Source organism: Orcinus orca, chromosome 14, assembly GCF_937001465.1.
Source record: "Orcinus orca chromosome 14, mOrcOrc1.1, whole genome shotgun sequence".
NCBI classification, from domain to species: Eukaryota; Metazoa; Chordata; class Mammalia; order Artiodactyla; family Delphinidae; genus Orcinus; species Orcinus orca.
The window spans coordinates 27,663,600-27,690,483 of record NC_064572.1 but is presented as its reverse complement, the minus strand read 5'-3'; the positions used below and the strand labels follow the sequence as shown (position 1 = coordinate 27,690,483).

The 26,884-nt window shown below is 36.9% G+C and overlaps 1 protein-coding gene across 3 annotated transcripts; it reads right to left on the bottom strand.

Moving 5' to 3' along the window:
• Positions 1-998: 998 nt before the first annotated feature.
• VPS26A (VPS26 retromer complex component A) lies at positions 999-26,829 on the bottom strand. 3 transcript variants are annotated; one of them, XM_033407602.2, is made up of 10 exons: positions 26,670-26,808; positions 24,020-24,513; positions 21,942-22,091; positions 15,232-15,307; positions 13,965-14,121; positions 13,163-13,327; positions 11,414-11,520; positions 7,903-7,971; positions 5,799-5,941; positions 999-2,780 (listed from the first exon to the last, which is right to left on the bottom strand). In XM_033407602.2, the coding sequence occupies exons 3-10, from the start codon at positions 22,017-22,019 to the stop codon at positions 2,667-2,669; spliced, it is 909 nt and encodes a 302-aa protein (XP_033263493.1). In that variant the 5' UTR covers positions 22,020-22,091; positions 24,020-24,513; positions 26,670-26,808; the 3' UTR covers positions 999-2,666. The 3 variants fall into 3 exon arrangements, with proteins under 3 accessions (XP_033263493.1, XP_004280845.1, XP_004280844.2); XM_004280797.3 differs by lacking the exon at positions 24,020-24,513 and having other exon boundaries at positions 26,670-26,829; XM_004280796.4 differs by lacking the exons at positions 24,020-24,513; positions 26,670-26,808 and adding an exon at positions 26,319-26,662.
• Positions 26,830-26,884: the final 55 nt, after the last annotated feature.

Below are 26,884 nucleotides of genomic sequence, written 5' to 3'. Positions count from 1 at the left end.
AGATGATATATAAGCCCCAAATTCTAACCACCCCTTTAAGTCACACTTTTGTGAACTTCTTCTAACTCGACTACAACTGTCTTTTCTTTCGCTAATCTGTCAGTTTAATTAGTAGGCTCTCAAACACAAAAGTGGGTAAAGTTTTTCCTCCCCAACAATTCAAAACAATGAAATTAGCTATTTCTCTCTTCACCAGCGAGAGAAATAACTAATTAAATGGTTTGAACAGTGGTTCTCAATCCTGGGTAGTTTTTATTTTTTAAATAATTTATTTTTGGCTGCTTTGGATCTTTGTTGCTGTGCATGGGCCTTCTCTAGTTGCAGCGAGCAGGGGCCACTCCTTGTTGCGGTGCGGGGCTTCTCATTTCAGTGGCTTCTCTTGTGGCGGAGCACAGGCTCTAGGCACTCTGTCTTCAGTAGTTGTGGCACGTGGGCTCAGTAGTTGTGGCACGTGGGCTTAGTTGCTCTGCAGCACGTGGGATCTTCCCAGACCAGGGCTTGAACCTGTGTCCCCTGCATTGGCAGGCAGATTCTTAACTATTGCGCCACCAGGGAAGCCCCAATCTGGGGTAGTTTTTAAATGCTGCTGTCCGGGCCCCTGAAATTCTGATTTTATTGGCCTGGATAGGACCTGGCATGATTATTTTTAAAAACTCCTAAAGTGATTTGAATGTGCAGCCAGGGTTGAGAACCACTGGATTAGATACTGTACTCTTTATTAAAGACACAAATTTCTTTTTCAGTTCATTTCTAATTAACTGGCCAACTTTTTACAGTTCACCAAATACTGAGTTCAAATTTTTATTTTTTAAATCGGTTATGCAACAAAGTTCCAAGTGAATAAGTGTCCTATTTATGACTGTGTTTTAAGCCACCTAATTAAAAGCAGTATATATTTGAAATTGAATATTTTTAAAACCTTCTAATCATCACAATTATAGCTTCCTAAACTACTGAGCAATCCTGCCCCCAAAGATAAATATGACAATGAGAAGAGATTTGAGAATATAAATATTTTAATCATTCACATAGCAAGCTCAGTATGTTTCAAATTCTTTATTATACATCATGGTTGCACAATTTGAGGCTGGTTAAATACAATTGTTTTTCAATTTTTCTTTGAATATTTTCCAGATTACTACATGCAAGTGACCATGAAAATATTTGGCATTTTAAAATTTTGAAACTCTGAACAGGCACTTACATGAAGGAAAACATTACCATTCACAGATATCCACATTTAAAATAGATGCTCCAGCACATGGTACCTGGAACCTTTTGCCAGTTAAGAAGTTGGTTACTGACCATTTTTCAAAGTGCCATAGTAGTAAAACAGGCTTAAAGAAATGTAATTTGGGTTACTTAGCTTACCCATAAAGTAAGGTTAACTGACAAGACTTGCACTGAAGTGTATAAAAAAATATTGGTACAAAAACCAATGAACCGTAAGTGAAAGTAGTTTCACACAACAGGCTTCATTTTAGTTCCTACACCCCACATTTAGTGTATTTGCGATCAGACCCCATGCATAGCATAAAAAGAGATGACTACAACCTTCTTTTTCAGAGGCTTTGAACAATACTTGAATTTAATATTAAAAAAATTTAAACAGAGTGGATGAACTGGTTTAAATTTGAGTTTGAACTAGTCAACTTTCCAATTTAACAAACATGAAATTGTCGAGATTTGGGTAACTACATACTTCACCAGTTCTCCTGAGTCCCCCATCCTCAAATTTTCCCCTGAAAAGGGAAGAGAATATTTGTAAGAAAATTATATTTGCATATATGTGCTAAAAAGATTCCTTAAATCAAAAAAAATTTTTTCAAAGTATTTATGGAAAAATTATATAGTTTTAACAAACTAAAATGCCAACACAGAGTCAACTCCACATTGCAGAAAACATACCGTGGTACCTATCTGATAGTAGTAGCAAAATGGTTACTTAATATGGTACCCCCCCCCCCAAAAAAAGCTGCAATGACATGCCACATAATCTCTTATGGAAAAAAATTTAATATTCACACCACAGAAGACTTCAAAGAGAACAAAATTCAGGAAGCCATGAAATGGTAGACTCAGAGGCACCTACAGCGAAACACTCATATGCATTTCTCAAACACGTATGGAAAAACAAAAATGTAGTTTTCAAAAATATTGAGATGCCATGTTTTAAATCTTTGCAGGATTAAGGGCCACTCAGGTTTTTCTAATTTTATTTGAACACAAAATGTTTAATTTTTTGCGTGTAGAGAATAAGAGGTAATCATTAGCATGAAAAAGGAGAATAAAAGAATTTGTAATCAACATTATGCAGAAAGAAAGCAAAATTACAAATACCAACCTACTCACATGAAAATCTTTAATGTTTATGCTGATGTACAGCTGAGTGCTTATCATTAAATGAAAGTGTGTGGTTAAAAAAACAACAACACCGCAGTTTAAGAAAGTTCCAGTGTTTCAAAGAAAGCACTTTTTAAATGTATATACATGAAGAACATTTAGTTATGTCATAAAATAAACTCAGCACTGTAAGATAAAGGAAGACTATCATAAATGGGGTTTTGGCCTTTTCCCCGCCCTACACACTGCGACCATCTTTAACCTGCCGAACTTCAATCTCAACAGATATAGGAGTTTTTTTCTTTTTTTTCCTCCTATTCAGTTCACATTTCAGGCTGCTCAGCAGATGCCTGCGATTCTGGCGATTCAAATCGCTGGTGAAAGTTTGTTCTCTGTTTCCTCAGTTTTTCAGGAGCTTTTCTCCACAAAATTATCTCCTAGAAGACAAACGCAAGACAACAAATTAATGTCCTCATATTATTCCTTATATTTTCACCATAGAAATAATGCCACTTCAATTTTAACCATAACAAAACTAACTTCTTCCCTACAAAAGCCCTCCTCTTTCCTTATTGACTCACCTTCTTCCAATTCTAATCTTGGGCCTCCCCTTCTGGCAACTCTGCTCCCACCAGCACCCATGCATGCCACCACCATGAATCCAATCTGGCACAAAGTCCTAGCTATTACTGCTTTAAAGAATTCCTAAAATCTACCTTTTGTTTGTTGTTCCACTGCCCTTATCCAAATTCAAGCCCTTGTCACTTCAACCTTAGATACTAAAATAGCTTCCTGGTAGATGGGCTCTCCCTCCCTTGCCTGATACCCCTTTCTAAGCTATCCTTCCTATCACTTCCAGATTAGTCTAAAACATTGCCTGGATGACTCTTCCAATAGTTCTCAGTTCCTCCAGGATAAATCTCCAACCCGGCATTCAAGCCCTCCATAACCTTTATCCAATTTATCAACATCACTCTCTTCCCTACCTAGACCCCAGTACCCCACCAGCCAAACTGGGTTACTCTCTGCGTCTAACGCACTTCAAATTAAACTTTCCCTCCATCTTCCCCTTGATATTCTTCAAATCCCTCTTCCTCTGCCTATCTAAGTCTTACCCTAACCAATACATCCTGAGATCTCTTCTCTTCTAAATTCTTAAAATTACTTGCTTCATAAAGTCATGGCAGGCTGTTTGTTTTTTAACCAACATAGCAGAATTTAAACATCCAAATGAATGCCCGTGGGAAGCATATACTTACTCAATAGGGCCACAATATGTAATTGATTTGGAAATTGTAAATTTCATATAATCTAATTTGAAATTATAAATCACCTATGTTTAATTATACAGCATTATGGCAGCATTAGCAGAGTAACTTTTCTCTCTTCCCAATTACTGTCAAACTATTACTTAAGTTTTCTGTTAATTATACACTCTCTCTTTCCACATATCCGCAATGTGAGGGCCTTGAGGACAAACCATGTTTAAAAAGGTAGCTTTTGTATTCATCACAGTACTCAACACAGAATAATTTCCTTTTTTTTTTCCAGAATAATTTCTAATTTAGTTTTGAACACTCAACTGACATTCAAATATTAATCTGATTCCGAATACAAAAGACCATTCTAATCACTATCTTTTATTCAAAATTCACCAAAGGCTTTTAATTGATTTTAAAATGAGAACAAGTTTTATGATAAACATCTTATATTTAAAAAGTATTAGGGGCGGGCTTCCCTGGTGGCGCAGTGGTTGAGAGTCCGCCTGCCGATGCAGGGGACGCGGGTTCGTGCCCCGGTCCGGGAAGATCCCACATGCCACAGAGCAGCTGGGCCCGTGAGCCATGGCCGCTGAGCCTGTGCGTCCGGAGCCTGTGCTCCACAACGGGAGAGGCCACACAGTGAGAGGCCCGCGTACAGAGCAAAAAAAAAAGTATTAGGGGGCTTCCCTGGTGGCGCAGTGGTAGAGAGTCCGCCTGCCGATGCAGGAGATGCGGGTTCGTGCCCCGGTCCGGGAAGATCCCACATGCCACAGAGCAGCTGGGCCCGTGAGCCATGGCCGCTGAGCCTGCGCGTCCGGAGCCTGTGCTCCGCAACGGGAGAGGCCACAACCGTGAGAGTCCCGCGTACCGCAAAAACAAAACAAAAAAAAAGGAAAGTATTAGGGACTTCCCTGGTGGCACAGTGGTTAAGAATACACCTGCCAATGCAGGGGACATGGGTTTAATCCTTGGTCCGGGAAGATACCACATGCCGTGGAGCAACTAAAGCCCGTGAACCACAACTACTGAGCCTGTGCTCTAGAGCCCACGAGCCGCAACACGCCTGGTGTCCACACGCCTAAAGCCTGTGCTCCGCAAGAAGAGAAGCCACTGCAATGAGAAGCCCGTGCACCACAATGAAGAGTAGCCCCTGCTTGCCACAACTAGAGAAAGTCCGCACACAGCAACAAAGACCCAACGCAGCCATAGATTTAAAAAAAAAGTATTAGATTTGGGTCATCTCAAAAACATTTATAAGAAGATTGTTTAATTATGGAAAAATGGAAACCCGCAAATCCATCAAGTTGATGCAGTCATTAAAAGTGATAAAGGAAATCTTTGTTGATAAAGGAAAGCTATTCAAGATACTATTGACTGAAAAAACAAATTAAAGATCAATATGCAGGGTTTCCCTGGTGGCACAGTGGTTGAAGAGTCCGCCTGCCGATGCAGGGGACACGGGTTCGTGCCCCCGGTCCGGGAAGATCCCACGTGCCGCGGAGCGGCTGGGCCTGTGAGCCATGGTCGCTGAGCCTGCGCGTCCGGAGCCTGTGCTCCGCAACGGGAGAGGCCACAACAGTGAGGGGCCCGCGTACCGCAAAAAAAAAAAAAAAAAAAAAAAAAAAAAAGATCTGCAAAAAAAGATCAATATGCATAATAATGATCTAAAAGCACATAAACAAATTTGTCTAGAAAACTAATCACAATGGTGGTGGAATTTTTGTTGACCTTTTACTTCATTGTTTTTTATTGCCTGATTTTTTTTTTAAAACAAATAGCAGGTATTGTTTTTATAAAAAACAAAGGTTTCAAGAGAAAAATAAAAGCCTTGCCAGGGACCTCCCTGGTGGTCCAATGGTTAAGACTCGTCACTTCCACTGCAGGGGCCGCGGGTTCGATCCTTGGCAGGGGAACTAAGATGCCGCATGCCACAAAATTAAATTTAAAAAAACAAAACAAAACAAAACAAAAGCCCTGCCAAATTATAGCCCATTCTGGAGTCCTGCAGAATGACCGGGAAGAGATGGATTACAACATAGTTCCATTCATGCTTACTTCTATAACATACTGTCAGTGTTTTCACTTACTTAGAAACCCCCACTTGCTCAGTACAGTAAAGCTTAGAAAAGTGGCTGCTTTCCAGGTGTTTTTGGAATTGCCACAGAACAAAATAACATCTGGGTGGCACCATACCTGCTGCTTGAAGTACCTCCTGTCTTCCTCATCAACAAGGACTAGATTCAAAAAGTACCTTACTGAAAATTTTTTGTTCACATCTCTCATTGTTGGAGTTGGGTCATAGCCTGCTAAAAACAGTCTTATTGGAATTGATTCACCTGAAAGAAAAGCAATTTCCATTTAATTCTAAAGGATGATTAAATATATCAATAGTTACATAACACCTAAAACTAAGCATCATAGAGAAGACATTAATGCTTCAGTTCCTCACAAGACAGCAGCATAACAAAAGCTTTAGACAAGGGTTTCTCAGCCTTGACACTATTGACATTTTAGGCCCGATAATTCTTTGTCATGGATAAGGTCCTATGCACTGTATCAAGTTCAGCAGCATTCCTGGCCTCTACCCACAAGATGCCAGTAGCAGTCCCCAAATATGATAACCAAAAATGTCTCCAGGCATTGTCAAATGTTCCCTGGGGAGGGGGGACCAAAATTGCCCCTAGATGAGAACCACTGCTCTAGAGCCAAAATGCCTGGATTTGAATCCCAACTCCAGCCAAGTCACTTAACCATCTGTTTCATCTGTACCATAATTTCTAATCATGTGTATAAATTCTTGAATACTTATTACTAATTCACCCAAAGCAACAAACATGTTCAGAATGATGACATTCCTTCATTAGCAATGAAGCAATAGCAAAAAGATTGCTATTCAGATTCTCATGGCTTCTCTTTTTCTAAGAATAATTATTTGCATATTCTGCTTTGAATCCTTTTTATGTAATAGTTTTCTTATGTATATCTATTTCCTTAAAGATGTACAACCCATCACTTTACATAAAAATTTGTGGCTGCTGGAATTTTACAAAGTTATGTTGCATAACACAAGAGTACACACACAAGAGTCCTGGAGTCAGAAACCCCTGGACTCAAACTCCAACTGTGCAATGACTAGCTATTGAAGGAAACCAGAATATGTCACCGAAAAATATTCCTCTTTGACATACAGATTATTTTGAGCTGAAGGCAATTAAGCAGCAGTAAAATCAGAAAAGAATCCCCTGTTCTGCCTAAAGGCAGGATATAAATTCTCCTTTTACTGAAGACAGCCTTTTTTCAGGCCGGGGATGGCACCAGAGGAATCTGCAAACAAGCCTACTCCATTGGTTTTCTCCCACATATTTACCTGCCCGTAGTTTGCCACCCTGGGAAGCCTAAACTGCTTTCCTTTGCCCAGTCATTTCTCTCCAAATTTATTGTTCTTTTGAAGATGCTATATAGGCTGAAATTCTAAGTCACAGCTTTGAGTTACTTTTTTGTTGAGGTTTCTCCTGGGTGATGTGTACTGCAGGCATTAATCAACTGTTTTTCTCTTATTGATCTTTTTGTTAAAGAATTCCAGCTGAAAATCTAAGACGGGTAGAAGGAAAGTTCTGCCTCCCCTACAGTATATCACCTTTAACAAGTTTTTTACCTCTACATCTCAGTTTCATGTATAAAATAAGGGTTACCACTACCTAACTCAAAGTGTGGTAGGGAACTTGACAGCGCCTGAGAATACAATGCCTCATCTATAGTTGGTACTCAGTAAATGGTAACTACTCTTTGAAGTAATTACTAACAGAGTAAGAAAAACCCAAAGACATAAATTTAAAATGATAAATACTGGCTTCATTGTCTTAGACACTGAAAATTATCTACTAAGGGAACTGCTTATTTTCTTGAGGGCTATATAAGAACTCCAAAATCCCACAATGAATACTCAATTATACTGCACCTTATGTTCAGCATGAGTAAAAAAGATTTACAGAGAGAAACTACTGTAACAAAAGGTAATTAAAATATTATAAATTCAGAACTAGGGAAGAGATATCCATAAATGTCTCTTCTAAATTCTAAATTTAAACTGAGTAAAAAATTAAACCTTATTTCAAACTAGAAAGTACTACTATAGTCTTCTCAGCATTTATACAAAGATAATCTTAAAAATCATTGTAAGAATCATTTTAAGAATTCACAGATATATTCACACTGAATAAATACTTTCAAACTAATCTGCCATGAACAGTGCTATCTGCACTACCTGTAACTTAAAAGTAAATGAAAAGTGTATTACCTTTTACTGGTGCACCATCCATTATTTCATATTTAGCGATTGTTTCTGTTTCTGTTGTGGTACTGGGTCCTAGTGCAATAATGTAAATGATATTAATTTAAATACTGCTAGAATATGATCTCCAGACTTATACCTTCTTCCTATATTCTGACTACATTATTTTAGTACTAATTTACTTTCCCCTTTTGTGAAAATGTTGATCATTCTTTTCTATTTCTTGATCTACACTTACTTACCACCCAACTGAAGATTGTACTCCCTTCCTCCCAAAGGTAATTCAGTAGACTCTTGAAAAACTGCAGGGGCTGGGGCGCTTGACCGTACACACAGGAAAACGTGTGTATAATTTATAGTCCGTTCTCGGTATCCTCCACTCCTCCCTATCCACGGGTCCTCCCTATCTGTGGATTCAACCAACTGCAGATCATGTAGTAGTGTAATATTTACTACTGAAAAAAATCTGCTATAAGTAGACCCATGCAGTTCAAACCTCATGTTATTCAAGGGTCAACTGTATACAGTTCAGAAATAATCTTCACAGACTTCCTTCTATCATTTCTAATATCTGCTAAAATAGAAACTATCAATGCATAGCAGTGCACTGACATGCTAGTTTTCTCTGCAACACCCAAAATGTTTTCTCTTGTTAACTTTAACAAAGACAAAACATCAAAGTGAATACCTGACATACATACAGTTCTTTTAAACAGTCAATGAGATAAGTTTAAAAGGTACACTAAAACACAGTAATGATCCCAATGTTGTAAAATATACAATATGCAAAGGCTAAGGTCTGTTCTGGATTATGAGTACAAATTATTTTTTATTTAAAATTTCCCAGAACTGAATATAATTTTTATAACTAGAAAAAAATGTTTAAATAAACAATTTCTTTTTAAACAACAAATGGGAACCTGAAGTTTGGTTTTAATATCTTTAAATCACTTTAACTTTTTTAAAATATTTTTTTCCCAGTCTGTGGCTTGTCTTTTTATTCTCTAAACCATAGACAGTTTTTCTTTTTTTTTAATTAATTAATTAATTTTATTTTTGGCTGCCTTGGGTCTTCGTTGCTGTGCACGGGCCTTCTCTAATTGCGGCGAGTGGGGGCTACTCTTCATTGAGGTGCGCAAGCTTCTCATTGCTGTGGCTTCTCTTGTTGGGGAGTGCGGGCTCTAGGCGCGCAGGCTTCAGTAGTTGTGGCATGCAGGCTCAGTAGTCGTGGCGCACGGGCTTAGTGGCTCTGAGGCATGTGGAATCTTCCAGGACCAGAGCTCTAACCCACATCTGAGCGTTGGCAGGAGGATTCTTAACCACTGTGCCACCAGGGAAGTCCCTAATCACTTTAACTTTTATTAGCAGGTGAAAAATGGAGATTAAGAAATTACAGATATTTAAAATCATGACTACCAATTATAAATTCTTAAAAAGTGTTGCCTAAAATTCTTTTTAGCAGAAAACCAGCAAAGTTAAAGGGAACAAACTAAATCTAAATATTAATTAAAATCAGGGAATTCCCTGATGGTCCAGTGCTTAGGACTTCGCACTTCCACTGCAGGGGGCACAGGTTTGATCCCTGGTCAGAGAACTAAGATCCCACAAGCCACATGGCGTGGCCAAAAAAATAATAATAATTAAAATTAAAAAGCAGTTATGGGGCTTCCCTGGTGGTGCAGTGGTTGAGAGTCCACCTGCCGATGCAGGGGACACGGGTTCGTGACCCAGTCCGGGAAGATCCCACATGCCGCGGAGCAGCTGGGCCCGTGAGCCATGGCCGCTGAGCCTGCGCGTCCGGAGCCTGTGCTCCACAACGGGAGAGGCCACAACAGTGAGAGGCCCGTGTACCACAAAAAAAAAAAAAAAAAAAAAAAAAAGCAGTTATGAACCAATAGAAGATTTGGGGGCAACTGGTCAGCTATCTGGAGAAAAGTAAAGTTGGATCCATAGCTGATCTCTTACATCAGGACAAATTCCAAATGAATTAAAAGTTTAATTAATTAATTTAATTTAAATTAATTAAAATTCCTAAACTATAGTGTATTACTTTAGTAGAATCAAGCACAGAAAATTTTTAGAACCTCAGTGTAAAAAAGGCCTTTCTAACTGTGGTATAAAACCCAGAATCCATAAGAGTAAAAACTGATAAATCTGACTTACATAAACATCAAGAACTTCTAGATGGCAAAAACCACCATAAGCAAGACAAACTGGGGAAATTTTGCTGTTCTTAATACAGAAAGAGGGGGACTTCCCTGGTGGTGCAGTGGTTGAGAATCCGCCTGTCAATGCAGAGGACATGGGTTCGATCCCTGGTCCAGGAAGATCCCACATGCCATGGAGCAACTAACCCCGTGCACCACAACTACTGAGCCTGCGCCCTAGAGCCCGCGAGCCACAACTACTGAGCCCACATGCTGCAACTACTGAAGCCCATGTGCCTAGAGCCCATGCTCCGCAACAAGAGAAGCCACCACAATGAAAAGCCTGTGCACCACAATGAAGAGTATCCCCCGCTCGCGGCAACTAGAGAAAGCCTGCACGCAGCAGCGAAGACCCAATGCAGCCAAAAAAGAAAAAAAAACAGAAAAAAAAGGGATTGATTTTCCTAATATATAAAGAGTTTCTACACATCAAAAGGAAAAGACTAATAATCCAATAGAGATGGGGCAAAGGATATGGATAGGTGGTTTACAGAAAAGAAATACAAATGGCTTTTATACACATGAAAAGATGCTCACCCTCACTCAGATGAGAAAAATGAATTAAACTTTTCCCCCTACCCATGAGATCAGCTAAAAGTTTTATAACATCATGCTTATGAGAATACAGGGAGAAAGAGGCACCCTCCTACATTCATTGCTGGTAGTAATGCAAACTGGTACAGTCCATAAAGAGGAGAAACTGATATGAATTGAAATTACAAATGAATATACCCTTGGAAACAGCAATTCCACTTCTAAGATTTTATCTTGCACACAAACCAACACATATGTGAAATGATATTATTAACTAAAGCATTGTTTATAATAGCAAAAGACTAGAAACAACCTGTTATGTCCACCAATAGCTAGTACACCCATTGAATGGAATACTGTAAGAAAGATGAGGAAGTGTTCCACACATTGATATGTAAAGAACTCTAAAGTATGTATTGTATATAACCACTTAACTAAAAAAAGGGGGAGGGTGTAATGTAGAGGCACTTGCAGGTATATGGATAAATACTTAAAGGATTTTAAAACTTACAAACATATCACCTATGAGTAGCTGGAGTACATAAACAGGACACTTTTTACTGTATAATCGTTCACACTTTATTTTTGAACCATGTGAATTTATTATGTATTCAAAAATTAATTTTTTTAAAAACATAAATGAGTAACTCACTGCCAGCAATATTAAGTATCAAAGTTAGTCTCCAAGGTGGATATTTATTTTAAGTTTAAACAATATTTTAAGATTTCAAAATTTCAACTAAAATGAATTTCAGTTCAAATACTCTTCAACTTACCAATTCCCGTGATCTCTTTTTTGATCAGTTGTAACTCCATATGTTGGATTTTTATTCTTACTAATAAGAAGTAAATTTTTCCAACAATCACATCCTTTAAATGATACCTTTGGGGAAAGAGTATTTGTCACTTACTAAATATCAGTTTACAAAACAAACAAAAAGAGTGAAATATGTCCTGAAAGGCTTTATTAGATATCTGGAGGATAATTACTATTTAAGAATACCATTCTGACCATTCATGTGTTTAATGTTCTTTTTTGAAAAAAGTACTCATCATTTTACTATAAAAATAAGGAAGCAAAGTTTACTTGACCATCGATACACCTCAGAGGGAAGAATTAGCCTGATTAATTGTTGGTCCCTACGTAGAGGTTAACTTAGTTTCCAAAGAACTTAAGCATGGAAAATTAAGATTTTTATGCCTGAAAATTTTTATTTGGTGTATGAAGATGTTTTGAACATTAAAAACTCTACACATGGGTTTAGTGTCAGTATTACTCCAAGTGCTAGAATAGTGCAGCTAACAAATCACCTGGCCACAAAGAGAGACTCCATAAATTGAGTTTGTTGCTGTAATACCTACTAATCAAAGACTTTTCCAGGGACCTTGAAATAATATGGTAGCAAACCTAGGAATTCCTGTAATTCCCAGAGGGTTTTTTTTTTTAAACTTCTCCCAGGTTTGATCTCAAAATAATATCCCAAGAGTTGATTAATGCAATTATGTTAGTCTGAAAGGAGGCTTCCAGTGACAAGTTTTAGGTCCTAAACTATCTAATAATTTTATCAACAATATAATTTAAGACCCTGAACACATGTGTATCACAATTTCAGTGATATAAACTGAGACATGACAAGTAATAAAAATGATGTAATAGAAGAGTGCACAGGAAGGGGACAAAAGAATGAACATCCATTTCTTCAACAATAAACTTTAGTGAAAAATAAATAAATAAAAGAGAAAACCTATAAATTAAAAGAGATTTAAGAATAAAAAAACAAACGTAGTGTGTTTGGATCCACTGGATTTGAGCAAGTCTTGTTTGGATACTGATTTGAACAAACCATATGGCGACAAAACATTTATGAGTAAATTAGGGAAAAGTGAACACTGACTAAATATGTGACGAGGTTAAGAAATTATTAATATTGTTAGATATATACTTTGGTATATGTTTGAAATTTTCCATAATAAAGCTTTAAAAGGCATTAATAAATAAAATAAGAGCCCATTTCTGAAAATGCACAACATATATAAACATATATACCCCCACCCATGGAAAGATATACATGAGGATTTAATAGTGGTTAAGTAGTAATGGTGAAAATATGTGGTATTTTTACTTCGACTTTTCTACATTGTCAATTTTTTTAATAATAAAAATGTATTGCTCATGTAGTCAGAAAAAGAGCATTTTTGCTTATTTTTAAAGAGATGACCAGCTAAAATGATCTCAAGACAAGAAGATAAATTTTTTGAGACATAGGATTAGATGCCTTCTGAGATGGTGAGATCCTCTATAAAAAATGGTCAATTACCAGGAATAGAATAATAAAGACATCTGCGCTGAGTCAGAAACAAAACTAAATTCCTAAAGTTTCTTTCAGCTCAGAGATTCTGTTGGTCTGTTAACAACAGATTAATGTTGAGTCTATCCTTACCTTGACCAATTTACAAAGACATAAAAGGTTTATTTCTTAATTTTCCCTGAACATTTATGTTATCTGTTTGTGAAAGGTACTTACTTTGATTTATTATATTCAAATTCTATGTGTAGACAATCTTCAATGCCCACTTCCATCTTAATAGAATTGTTGACATCAGGATAGGTAGCAAGCTGGTGAACAATAAGATCATATTCTTTTACCAAGTCTGTCAGTCTTCTTACTATCGTCACTTTAAGGAAATACCTACAAAATTAATGGAGAGGACAAGTTAAATCTCCTGTGATATATCTCAGTGTTTTAAATAAGCAAACATTAACTGCAACTCTGCTTTCTCCTTGCTGGAACTCCTTAGGGATCAATTTACTCCATTTACTTCATGAAGAAGTTTTAATTTTTAAATAAATGCCCCCACCATAGAAAAAATACAAAGTTCAATTTTAAGAATAGTGTACATACTTTTTAGATCAATTTGAAGCACCATCATCAAGCCTACTTGAGGACATCTCTCTAGATCACTGCTTTTTGTTTGTTTTTTCTTTTTTTCTAGATCACTTCTTAACCATACACTAAATGAGATTCATTGGGAAACTAATGGATTTAGAGAGTAATTCCATTTACAGGACAAATGAAGTACCTAAGAACGATTCATACAGGGAAGTGTATGACTAAAACTTCTCATAATAGGATTCTCTAAAACTACAGAAGGCTCTTACTACATCAGATGAGCATTAGCCAGAAAAAAAAAAAAAATTTGACAGAATTTAAAAAATCTTAAGCCTTCCAGTCCAAAATTATAATTAGAAGTTCTAATAAGACATTCAATAGTAGTCATTACTTTCTGGTTTTGATTCTGTCTACAGTTTCTGATACACGTTCATACCTTAAACGGACATTGGCACCGATGTAAGATTCATATGGCTTTTCAACTTGCATAAATTCAAAATCATAACTTCTGCTCTGAGTCAGTTCTCCAGGTAAGGCTAGTTCTTTCACTAGGTTTACAAATTCGTGAGTATTACTCTTGTCATTGAAAAGTTCTAAGAAATTTTAAAAAGCAAAAAGACCAATTATATTTAATACCCATCTCATTAAAACTCAAACTTCTACTTCCAAAGCAAATGATTTTTACAAAAAGAATTAGTTGGATTTGTCTCCACTTTAAATACTAGAGCTATGATCTGAATTCCATTATCTTTCTCACTATTATGCTCCCCTTAGGCATAAAAAAATTCAAGCAGCATAGCAAAATGAAAATTTCAATTATAAAAAAATGAATTCATTCCTTTAATGCATTTAGGGTTTGCCCAGTATGAAGCTGTTTTAACAGACATATTACCAGCAATTATTTGAACTTCCTCCCTTCTAGGCAAAAAATGTATTGTCTTGTTTTGCTTTAGTTAGGCAAATATATTACCTTGATAAAACTATAATACGCAAAAGACTAAAATCAACTATCAGTTAATTACTATAATTTGCCCCTTAAATATAATCTCATCCAAAATAAACATGTAAATAAATATCCACCCATTCCAATTTTGATACTTTAAAAATGTACAGTAAAACTTAGAAAGCTAGGACCTATTTTCTTTTCTCTTTTCCGAATCTGCAGTACCAAAAGATTTATACAGTTTAACTCCTACTAAATCAAGAATGTCTCTGAAATACACAAATGGAAACATACACAAGTTGATCTAAGTCAAAAAGAAATTACACTTTTCCTTTTCACATGGAATTTTCTATTGACAAGTGAGTCTGGCTACAGGTACACACTAAGTTAGGAAGACAAATGGCATGGGTAATTAGAAAGAAGGATGAAGGTGACACTGCTAATTGTGAATAAACCTGGTGAAAAATGTAGGCAGATGGAAATTTCAGTGAGTAAACTAATTTACTTGAATTATTTTTCAAGGCTGGTAGCTTACATAAATCCTTTCACTTTTAGTAATTAAGTTTAATCACAAATAAAGGCAGGATTAGTCAAATATCATTTAATACAATTAAAAGAAACATGATTTAATGTTTATAAAATAAATCCTCTTTTATTACGCAAAATCAATTCCTTCTTTCCATAAAGCAAAGTGCCAAATCAAACTCTCTTCAAACTCAGTTATCAAAGAAAAAAAAAGTAATACTATTTTAAAACTCACCAATTTGACCTACAAATTCAATTCTAATTCCTTGGTGCTCTAGCCTCTTTCCAGATTGCTTAAAGGCTATGTTTACCTGCCAAAACATGAAATTGTAAGAGATGTTAACAATCCTTTGCGGGCCTACTAGCAGATTGCTTCCAGATGAATACAATGTATAAATATTTCAGGTATTCATTTCTGAAGTCTGAGACACCACCACATACCTAGATCCTACCTAGACCTTATAGCGCCAGAGAAGGTAAAACCTACTCATATACAATCAGTAATGAACCTCTTACTTATACGTACACTTAAAGCATCTTCTTTGTTAGTAAGGAATCCTTCTTTACAGCTGGAGAACTATAAAGACTCAATAAAAGGGAAAACTTTCAACTATTCAAATATGTTTTCAGGTCAAATAGTTAAAAAATTCTACAACAGCATTTTAATGTAAGGTTATTACTAATTCCAAGAACTGATCTTAAAGATCACTTTCAGCCTTTTATAACCAACAATATATTGTTATAATTCCTGATCTTAAAAGCAATGCTTATTGCCCTGAGTCTGCTACTCATCCTAAAAACAGAATGTCTAAAGATTTAAATTTTGAGTATGATTATCTTACGTACTTTTCAAATTAAATATATAATCTAAAATCCCTAAATTCATATGTGCCAAATGGAAACCTTAATTTTAAACATTTTAATTTGACAAAATATCTATAAAGTACGTACATATTAAAAACAAAACTCAAAACATTTAAGGATTAGCTAACATACCAAAAAGCATACTTCCGGATTTATTCTTTACTATAAAAAATATGGGTAGCATGACTCTTAAAAGCTTTTCTTCCAAATAGTGTTTTCAAAAGACAACAGAAATTAAGGACCAATAAAAACCGAAGTTCAGTTACTTCTGTCTGTAAACTACATAATTAAAATATTCATGCTTCTATATCTTCCATATATCTGTGACCAGGATGAGTTAGTTACTTGCCTTCCAAATTAATATCACAGAAAAACAAGTAAATAATTAAACAAATTGTAGTACATCATATGATGGAGTATAATTAAAGTATAAAAATAATAAGGTCAAAGAATATTTAATGATGTGGGAAGATGTGCATGGTATGTCACATGAAGGAAGCATGGTCAAACTGTATACAAGTATAATGCCAATTATATTTTTTAAACTACAGAAAAAACTCTTAACAGGAGTTACTTCTGGAATGTATGCTTATGGGTAATTTTGTTTCCTTCTCTGTAGCTTTTTTTGACAGACGGCAATTAAATTTAACTTTAAAAAGTATATGCTTCAGGAGTCCCAAGACAATTCAATGGGGAAAGAATATTCTTTTCAACAAATAATGCTGGAACAACTCAATCTCAACATACAAAAAAATGAAATTGGATCCCTACCTTGCACCATATACAAATATTAACTCAAAATGGATAAAAGACCTAAATGTAAGAGCTACAGTTACAAAACTCTTAGAAGAAAACATAGGTGTAAATCTTCATTATCTTGGATAGGCAACTGTTTCTCAGATGACACCAAAAGCATGAGAAATGAAATTTTAAAAAAGATAAACTGGACATCATCAAATAGAAAATTTTAGTACTTCAAGACACCACCAAGAAAGTGAAAAGACAACTCACAGAAATAGAGAAAATATTTGCAAAACATAACTGACAAAAGACTTGTATCTAGAGTATATAAAGAACTCTTACAACTCAACAATCAAAAGACAAATAACCCGATTAAAAATGGTCAGAGGATATATACAGACTTTTCTCCAAAAGAGTTATACAAACAGCAATAAGCACATGAAAAGATGCTCAATATTATTCATCATTAGGGGAAATGCATATCAAAACCATTATGACCACTTCTCACCCACTAAGATGGCAATAAAAATACAGACAATAATAAGTATTGCCAAGAATGTGAAGAAACTGGAACCCTCATACATTGCTGAAGAGAATATAAAATGGTGCAGCTGCATTGGAAAAGCCTGGCAGTTCCCTTAAAAGTTAAACATAGAGTTAACGTATGACCCAGCAATTCCATTCCTAAGTATACACACCAGAGAAATGAAAACACACAGTCACACAAAAACTTAACACACAAATGTACAGCAATATTCATAACAGTCAACAAATAGAAACCCAAATATCCTCAACTGAAATGTCCTCAACTGATGAATGGATGAAGTGTGGTACATCCATATACTACACAGATATATACTGAAATATTATTCCGCTATAGAAAAGAATGGTGTTTTGATACATGCTGCAACATGAATGAACCTTGAAAACATTATGCTACATGAAATGAGGCAGACACAAAAAGACAAATCTTATATGACCACTTATATGAAATAAAACAGGCCCAGAACAGGCAAATTTAGATTTTTTTTTTTTTTTTTTAGAACAGGCAAATTTATAGGAAAAAAAGTAGACTAGAGGGACTTACTTCCCTGGTGGAGCAGTGGTTAAGAATCCGCCTGCCAATGCAGGAGACACCAGTTTGAGCCCTGGTCCAGGAAGATCCCACATGCACGCAGCAACCCCGTGTGCCACAACTACTGAGCCTGCACTCTAGAGCCCGTGAGCCACATCTACTGAGCCTGCATGCCACAACTACTGAAGTCCATGCACCTAGAGCCCGTGCACCACAAGAGAAGCCACCACAAAAAAAAAAAAAAAAGAAGCCACCACAATGAGAAGCCCACGCACAGCAACAGAGAGTAGCCCCCCCTCGCCGCAACTACAGAAAGCCTGTGAGCAGCAATGAAGACCCAACGCAGCCAAAAATAAATAAATAAATAAACTTATTTTTTTAAAAAAAGTAGGCTAGAGGTATCCATGGACTGGGAGAAAAGGGAAAAGAGTAGTTATTGCTTGATGGGTACAAAGTTTCTGTTTGGGGTGATGAACAAATTTTTAAAATAGTGGTGATGGGGGCTTCCCTGGTGGCACAGTGGTTGAGAATCCACCTGCCAATGCAGGGGACACGGGTATGAGCCCTGGTCCAGGAAGATCCCACGTGCCGCGGAGCAACTAAGCCCGTGTGCCACAACTACTGAGCCTGCGCTCTAGAGTCCGGGAGCCACAACTACTGAGCCCACGTGCTACAACTACTGAAGTGCTACAACTACTGAAGCCCATGCGCCCTAGAGCCCTTGCTCTGCCACAAGAGAAGCCGCTGCAATGAGAAGGCCATGCACTGCATCGAAAAGGAGGCCCTGCTCCACAACTAGAGAGAGCCCGAGCACAGCAACGAAGACCCAATACAGCCAAAAATAAATAAATAAAATAAATTTATAAAAAAAAATAATGGTGATGATTACACAACACTGTGAATGTGATTAATGCCACTGAATTAGACACATAAAAATGGTTAATATGGTAAATTTTATTTTATATATATATATTTTTTTGTTTTGTTTTGTTTGTTTTTTTTTTATTATATATATTTTTTACCAAAATTTTTTTAAAAAGGAATAAACCTTGAAGACATCACGCTGAGTAAAAGCAGCCAAACACAAAAGGCCACATATTTTATGATTCCATTTATATGAAATGTCCAGAATAGGCAAATCCACAGAGAAAGAAAGCACATTTATAGATTAGTGGATGCCAGGTGTCTTAGTCCATTCGGGCTGCTATGACAAAATACCATAGACTAGGTGGCTTAAAAACAACATAAATTTATTGCTTACACTTCTGGAGGCTGTGAAGTTCAAGATCAAAGCGCCAGGAGATTTGGTGTCCGGGGAGGGCTTGCTTTCTGGTTCACAGACGGCTGTCTTTTCACTATGTCCTCACATGTCAGAAGGTGCACATGGGATTTCTCTGAGGACACTAATCCCATTCATGAGGGCTCTGCCCTCATGACCTAATCATCTCCCAACCCCCCCCAGCCCCACCCCCCCAATATATCACACTGGGGATTAGGTTTCAACACATGAATCTTATAAGGACACAAACATTCAGTTTATGGCACCAAGGGAGTTACTGCTAATGGTATGGTGTTTCTTCTGGGGTGATAAAAACATTATGGAATTAGATAGTGGTGACAGTTGCACAACTCTGCAAATATAGTAAAAACCTCTGAACTGTACACTTTAGTAGGGTGAATTTTATGGTATGTGAATTACAACTCAATAAAGCTATCTTTAAAAAAAATGAAAAAAATAAAAAATGAAAGTATATGTCACAAATAAACCAATGGAACAGAACAGAGATGTTGAAACAGACTCATACAACCTCTGGCTGATGACAAAGGTGATGCTGCAGTGTAGTGGGGGAAAGGATGGCTTTTTCAATAAATGTCCTGGGTTAATAAGATATCCATGTGGGGAAAAAACAAACAAACAAACAAGTAGCCTTGACTCCTATATCACAAAGACAAAATCAATTCCAAAAAACTGAAGATCTAAATGTGAAATGTAAAATTGTTTTAAATTATAGGAAAAACAGGAGAACATCTTCATGCCCATACGGTAGGCAAAGATATCTTAAACAGGTTACAAAAAGCACTAACATTTGTAGAGTATTAAAATTAAGAACTCCTGTTCATCCAACGATACCATTAAGATAGTGAAAAATCCAGCCAGAAAGATATTTATAATACATATGCAAAGGACTCTATATTGAGAAGCACATATCAAGAACATACCAAAAAAAAAAAATCCTACACATCAATAAGAAAAAAAGTCAACTGAGTATAAAAATGAGCCCAAAAAACTCCCTACCAAAACCCAAAGCCTTGAATAGGCATTTCACAAAGGACATCAAATAGCCAATAAATGTATGAACAGTCACTCAACCTCATTAGATGTCAGGGAAATGGAAATTTACACATGTAGCGAGAAAATGAGAAGCTAAGACGACAAGCCATAAACTGGGAGAAAATATTTGCAGAAGCCACATCTGAGAAAGGGCTGTTTTCCAAAAAGGGCTGTTTCCGACTCTTAAAACTCAATAAGAAGAAAACAAACAACCCGAATGAAAATTAGGCAAAAGATTTGAACAAGCACTTCACCAAAAAAGATATATATTTGAAGATAAACATATGAAAAGATGTTCAACATCATATTATTAGGGAACTGCAAATTAAAACAATGAGATACCACTACAAAACTATTAGAATGGGCAAAATCTAGAACACTGACATCATCAAATGCTAGCTAGAATGTGGTACAACAGGAACTCTCATTCATTGCTGAAAATGGTAGTGCTACTTTGGAAAATAGTTTGGCAGTTTCTTACAGAACCAACACTATTTCCTTTACTCTTTTGACATGTTCCATCCTTTTAATGATTTTGTCTGCTCTCTTCCAGGCCTCTTCTCTTTCTCCCCATCATTTTAAAGGGAGAGTAAAGTAGAAAAGCAAAAAATTTATTTCAAATATAACACTAAGACATCAGTAAGTAAACTGGCAAAGGACCAGAATAGACGATGCAGTAAAATAGCTAATAAACCTAAGTTCAACCTATCTAGTAACCAAAGAAATGCTATCAAAGAATATCATTTTTGCCTATAGAAATAGCAAAGATTAAAAGTGACCATATTCAGTACTACCCTGAGTGAAACAAGGCATTAAATGAACATGTGATTTGATGCAAATTCTCCAGGTTAATATGTATTGATACCCTTCAAATATTCATGTCTTTTGGTCCAGCAACTCACTTCCAGGAATTCATTCTAAGGAAGTAATCTTATCCTACAGAAATTTGGAGAAAAACTTATGTACTAAAGTTTTATTACTAAAAACATGCCTGTATTACTAAAGATACAGTGATATACTACAAGCAGTCTGAAAAATACAGTAGAAACTATTTAAATATCCAATAATAGGGAAAAGTTATGCTTAATATATTATACATACATTAACTAATGCAGAGAGACTAGGAGGAAACACATTCAAATTTTAACAGTGAATTATTTCCATATGATGGGAATATAGATAATTATTTTATTTCCCAAACTATCTACCATGTGTATGTATCACCTTAACAAGCAGGGGAGAGAAACTCTTAATATTTCAAAAATATTGAAAATAATTGAAAAATTATTTCAAATGTTTTATGACTTGATTTTATCTAGGATATTACCATTCTTCAGTATCACAAACTAATGAGTACTAATCATGTTCCATAAGGTATAAGAATAATCTTATACATCACTTGGTAAGGAAAAGGAGGAAAAAGTTAAACCACAGAAGGTATCATAAATGTATCTGGCCATGCATGGACACGTTCCAAATGTACTTAAGTCCTCTACAGAGTATCAAGAAATGAGATCAACAGACACAATGACAGTAGTACAGACAGATAAGCTATAAAGAATGAGAAAGAAACTTTTAGAAAGGTATACTAGAGAATTATCCCCAATCTCCACAACTCAACTTTATGTTAAAGGAGAAACAAACTTTGAGGGGATCACAGCCCCACTGTAGAAAGTGTCTGAAGTTAAACAGATGCACATAGTCACAAACATACAAAATTTTCCACACAGTTTAATTTAGACTCTGCCCCTGTAACCCTTCCAGTTTAAGAATCTTTCCTGTAAATGTTCTATTGAATCAAGGATTTAACTGACCTTCTGAAAAAAATTTTCCATCTCTAATAAAATCATTCAAATTTAGATACAGCACAAGCCATTCTCATGACTAATTCTAATACGCTACAACTAGGTAATTCTCCAAACAAAATATTTACCTTCCCTGAAACAGATTCTCCATCATAGAAAAGATAGTGTTTTTCTACTTTGCCATCCTCAGTTTTCATTTCTGCCATTTTCCTGGTTTCCCCATCATTAAGGACAACATCGATCTCACAAATGGGACCAAAAAATCCTCCAAGAAAACTCTGAAATAAAAGGAAAATGTTCATAATTACGTTTTGTCAGTCACTACATTTGTAAATTCAAATTTAATTACCTATAACCTACAGTTAATCTATGAATTCACAAGGAAATAACAACTTATATCAAATACTACATCAAAACTAAAATTTCATACAATATGCATACAGTTAATGCTGTACTGTATGCTTAAAATTTTGCTGAGGATATATTTGTTATATGTTTTCTACCACAATAAAATTAAAAGACAAAAAAGAAAACAAATTTAAACACGCTATAATTTCAATCATTTCCATAGGTAACCACTATAAATAATCAAATAGTAACATATACCAAAGATCTAAAAGGACTACCCCAGTGGTCCAGTGGTTAAGACTCCCCGCTTCCACTACAGGGGATACAGGTTCAATCCCTGGTTGGGGAAGTTCTGCATGCATGCCGCGGGGCTAAAAAATTAATCCTAACATCTGGATTTGAAAGGTTACCTTTAGTAATACATCTATGAGGTTCTTTCATTATACTGCTATAATTAAACTCATACAATCCCAATTACTCATGAGTTATTACAATGTACTAGTTATGGTAAAATCTACTGCTATATAGGTCTGAACAGCATGTGTTACACTGTGTAAGCCCTTGGAATAAAACTGGCTCTAATGGAGGAGACTAATTAAATTTCTGCAAATTTTGTGAATACCCAAAAGAAGTGAGCTAAAACTAGGCATGTTTGGTAAGACCAGCCCTCCCGCAGGAAGTTAGTATTGGTGCAGTAGCAAAATCTAGAGCAAGGAACTTGCATTAAGGCTCAGTTCTGTCCTCAGGAGGACAGCAAACAAGCTAATGATCCTGCTAAGGCTATGTGGGTCATAGGATGATACTATGATCAAAGGAGATAGTGTTTTCCTAAATTCTGAGCTTGCTTCTTTGTTTTTTGGCAGTGCCACGCAGCTTGTGGGATCTTAGTTATAGAACTCAGGCCCTCAGCAGTGAACGCTCAGAGTCCTAACCACTGGACGGCCAGGGAATTCCCACTTCTTTATTTTTATTAATCCTTTATTAACAAAAGGATTATAATTTCATGAAATCAACTCAAAGAATTGCCAGATTAGTACTTATGACATACTCCAAAGACATAACCAGCAAATTTTCCTTTTGGCAAGATGTTTTAATCTTTCCTGGCAATATTATAAATGACAAACAATTTTAATTAGAAAACTATTATGAACTTAGAATAAAAAACATCAATGATAGGGCATGTGCACTGTCCCTTCCTAGTTAGCTTTCATACCCCAAGTTTTAAATTCAAAACTTGCTCAAAATGGTATACATTCTCGTAAGAGTTACAAATATGAGAATGTATAGCAGCTGAAATTCAGTTACTATTTATCAAGTATGTGCAAAGCACTGAGCCAGCAAAGCTGGGTGGGGGGGGAGCCTGCTGTGGGAGGAGCAATTATGAAAGGGTAGAACATGACAGTCCAAAATTCGGGTTATAAAATAGAGGCAGGAAAATAAAATTTAATTTTCTCATTCCCCCTTAATATTCTTAGAGCTGGTTGCAGGAAAATGAGATGTGAAAACTATAAAAATTGTTTTACAAATGAAAGGAAATATTATGGTAACTTTCCCCACATACATATACTTAACACATACAGCTGAACTGGGATTTGAAAGTTGATATTAAAAGATCAAATAATCAAAAATAAAATAAAATCAAAATTGCCACTAATTAAAATGGTATAAAACAGACTTAAAAGTCACATAAAACTTCACAATTAACAACAATTAGTAATTGTAAACAATAAGTTTTATTTTGACACTATGTAAAAATGTAAGTCTTAGGCATTAAAAATATGTAAAAATTATGTGTTATCCTCTATTATTTTCTGTATGCATGAAGTATTTCATAACTAAAAATTAAAAATGGACTTACTTTTCAACACAATCAAAACACTAAGATTGGGAGAGATCAGAAGGAATAAAAAAAGCCTAGTGTAGCATATGCAGAAAAACAAAAGGTTGATGATAAACTACAGCACTTTAACACGGTTAAGTTAATGAGGCCATGAGAATTTAGCACTGGGTTAACATCCAGTTTTTTACACCAGGACACATCAAAAATGAACTAGTCTTGGTAAAAGCCTCCAGAAAATTGTGCATGTAGATAACAGAGAGAAAAATATCTGAGAAAAAAGTTTGTCTTGTTTTCCTTCTAGAAGGAGTTGAAAGAAAGATTCTCTACCCAAAGTCTTCTAGAGTTTTTATTTCTAAAAAAAAAAACGGAAGGGATTTCCCTGGCGGTCCAGTGGTTAGGGCTCTGCGCTGTCACTGCTGAGGGCGTGGGTTCAATCTCTGGTCTAAGATTCCACAAGCCGCATGGTGTGGCCAAATAAATAAATGAAGTTTTTATTTCAAGATGTGCATCTTCTGTATTTCAAACAAAAAGTCACAAAATTAAAATCTTCTTAAAATTATTCACAATCAAATTATAATACTTCTGATATATAAAGAGGAAAAAAATGGTCAGAATGGTGAAGACCAGAAGAAGGAAAAGGAATAAAAGCTGTAAAGAGGGTTAGGATATATTAACATATACTTCTGCTGAAATTACAGAAGGCAGTTTTGAAATCATTTACGAGAAAGACTACCAAGTTCTTTTAGAAAAGATATCTTCAAGTGAGCATTCAAAATAGGGGATTTTCAGCAGCAATACTAGACAATATACAGGTTCAAACTCTTAGGTGGCCTTTAAATAACTAGAGGGCAATATATATGACTACTTAAATATTAGAGCAATTGTTCTCACAGTTTTCCAATCGTAGCGTAAACTACATATCACTGAATTTAGCTTAATTTAAGATTTTTCACGTAATTTGTAAACCTAACACTGAGCATTACCATCTAGCAAAATTACACGTGTATATGTTAAAATACAAACTTTTTAGCCCTCACTGAAGAAATTTCACTACATCCAGTGGCTGTAAAGAAATGCAACTCAAGGTGAGGCAGAAAAGAGGCTCTCAAAATTTATTCACTTAGGGCATACACGAACAATGAAACAGCAAATTTTCATACATATATTATTACACTTGTGCCCATTTCAGTGTTATAAAGCTTTACAATTGTGTTTGTTTCAAGAGTAACTTGAAAATAAAAATTGCTCTTGAACATAATTCAAAAGCTCATTAAAAGTAATAATTTTAAATGTAAGCAAAAGATAGGAGGGCCTTTTAAGTTTTCTTTGCAAATTATATTCAACTAAAGAAGCCTTCTTTAACTCCCTGACAAGGCAAGGTCCCCCAATACTTCCTTCTTATCACAACTGTAATTATTTGTTTCCACGTTAAACAAATAATTACACAAATAAATGTTTATCTCCCTCTGGATTGCAAGCTACAAGAGAGCAAGGGCTGTTTCAGTCTTGCTCAGGGCCCCTGGGAGCACCTAAGTATTGTAATTATTTGTTTAAAAGAAAGAGGAAAAGGTTCCAAGTTTAAGAATGAACATGTCTGTCCTCTCTTTTATAAATTAAAACAACTCGATTTCTGACTTTAAATGTATTTATTCAAAGTAACTTTTTTTTTTTTTTTAAATAAACCTAGCTTGGTCTATAAGCCAAAAGTCTCAAGCAGTTTACGGAACCGGGTGAGCTTTGGGAAAGCAGGTACTATTAAGGAGAGCACACAGTAGGCGCTCAACATAAGCTTGCTAAGTGAACCGAGTAAATGAATACTACCATAAAATGAGCCAAGTGAGATCAAATCTAGAGAAGATCGCCAACACACACAAAGCTAAACGCCATCGCGCCTACGCTGGTGCTTCCCACTAACTGTGGTGAGAGTACTCAGATTTCCCTCCCTCCTCTGCTCCCTAGGTCATTTCAACATCCCAAAGCGGTAAGTTTCCAGAATGGCTTGGTGAGGGAAACGAGACCTAACGCTTAAAACAGCGCGCAAGAAACTACTGCCTTTTGCATTAAAAACGTCCTCCCCTCCAACGTCCTTCTCTTTTTCTCTCCCATTCTATAACTGTCAACATCAAGGCTGAACTGGGGTCAGGAAATCGCAGAATATCACCGTATGCAGGCTAAAAAAATCACGGAGTTTATCAAGCTCCCGATCAACACTGGAAGAGAGTGACCAAGTCCCCCCGAGTCCGGAACTGGGGGATTCTTGGGTCACCCCACCTGAAAGGAAGCGAGGCTTCCCGGGAGGAGCAGAGGGGCTGGCTACCTTGGAAGGGGAGGGGGAGGCGGGCCCCCGCAGAGGCGGGGTCCGAGTACCCAGCCAGGGCCCCCACAGCCGATCGAGGAACTCGGGCAGAGGCTCCGACATGGCCAGGAGAACGCGCCGCCACCCGCAGGTGCTCGGGCATCGCCGAGACCGGGAAAGGGCGGCGCAGCCCAATAGTCTCCGACCCCGCGGCGGCCAAACAGGCCTAACCCGGCCCCCCCGCCCTGCCCGCCTGCCCCCTCCAGCCGCTCCCCGCAGCCCCTCCCGCGACATCTGGCCCGCCGTTGGCCGTCCCGCCGCGCGCTCCGGGGCGAGGGCTGCAAGCGAGCGCGCTGGCCGCCGCGCACTCACCATTGTCATCGCCGCCGCCGCGTGCCCCACACTTCACTCCTCTTCCCTCAGGAGAACTCCCAGCCCCGGCTCCCTCCGCCCAGCGTCTTCGTCACGTGACTTCGGGCAGCTCGCCGCACGTGACCCCTCCCTTCCCTTCCTCCCCTTCGCCCAGCACTGGCCCCCTCCGGGCCTCTCGCCCCGCCCCACTGGTCAGCCTGGCGCTCCGAGGAGAG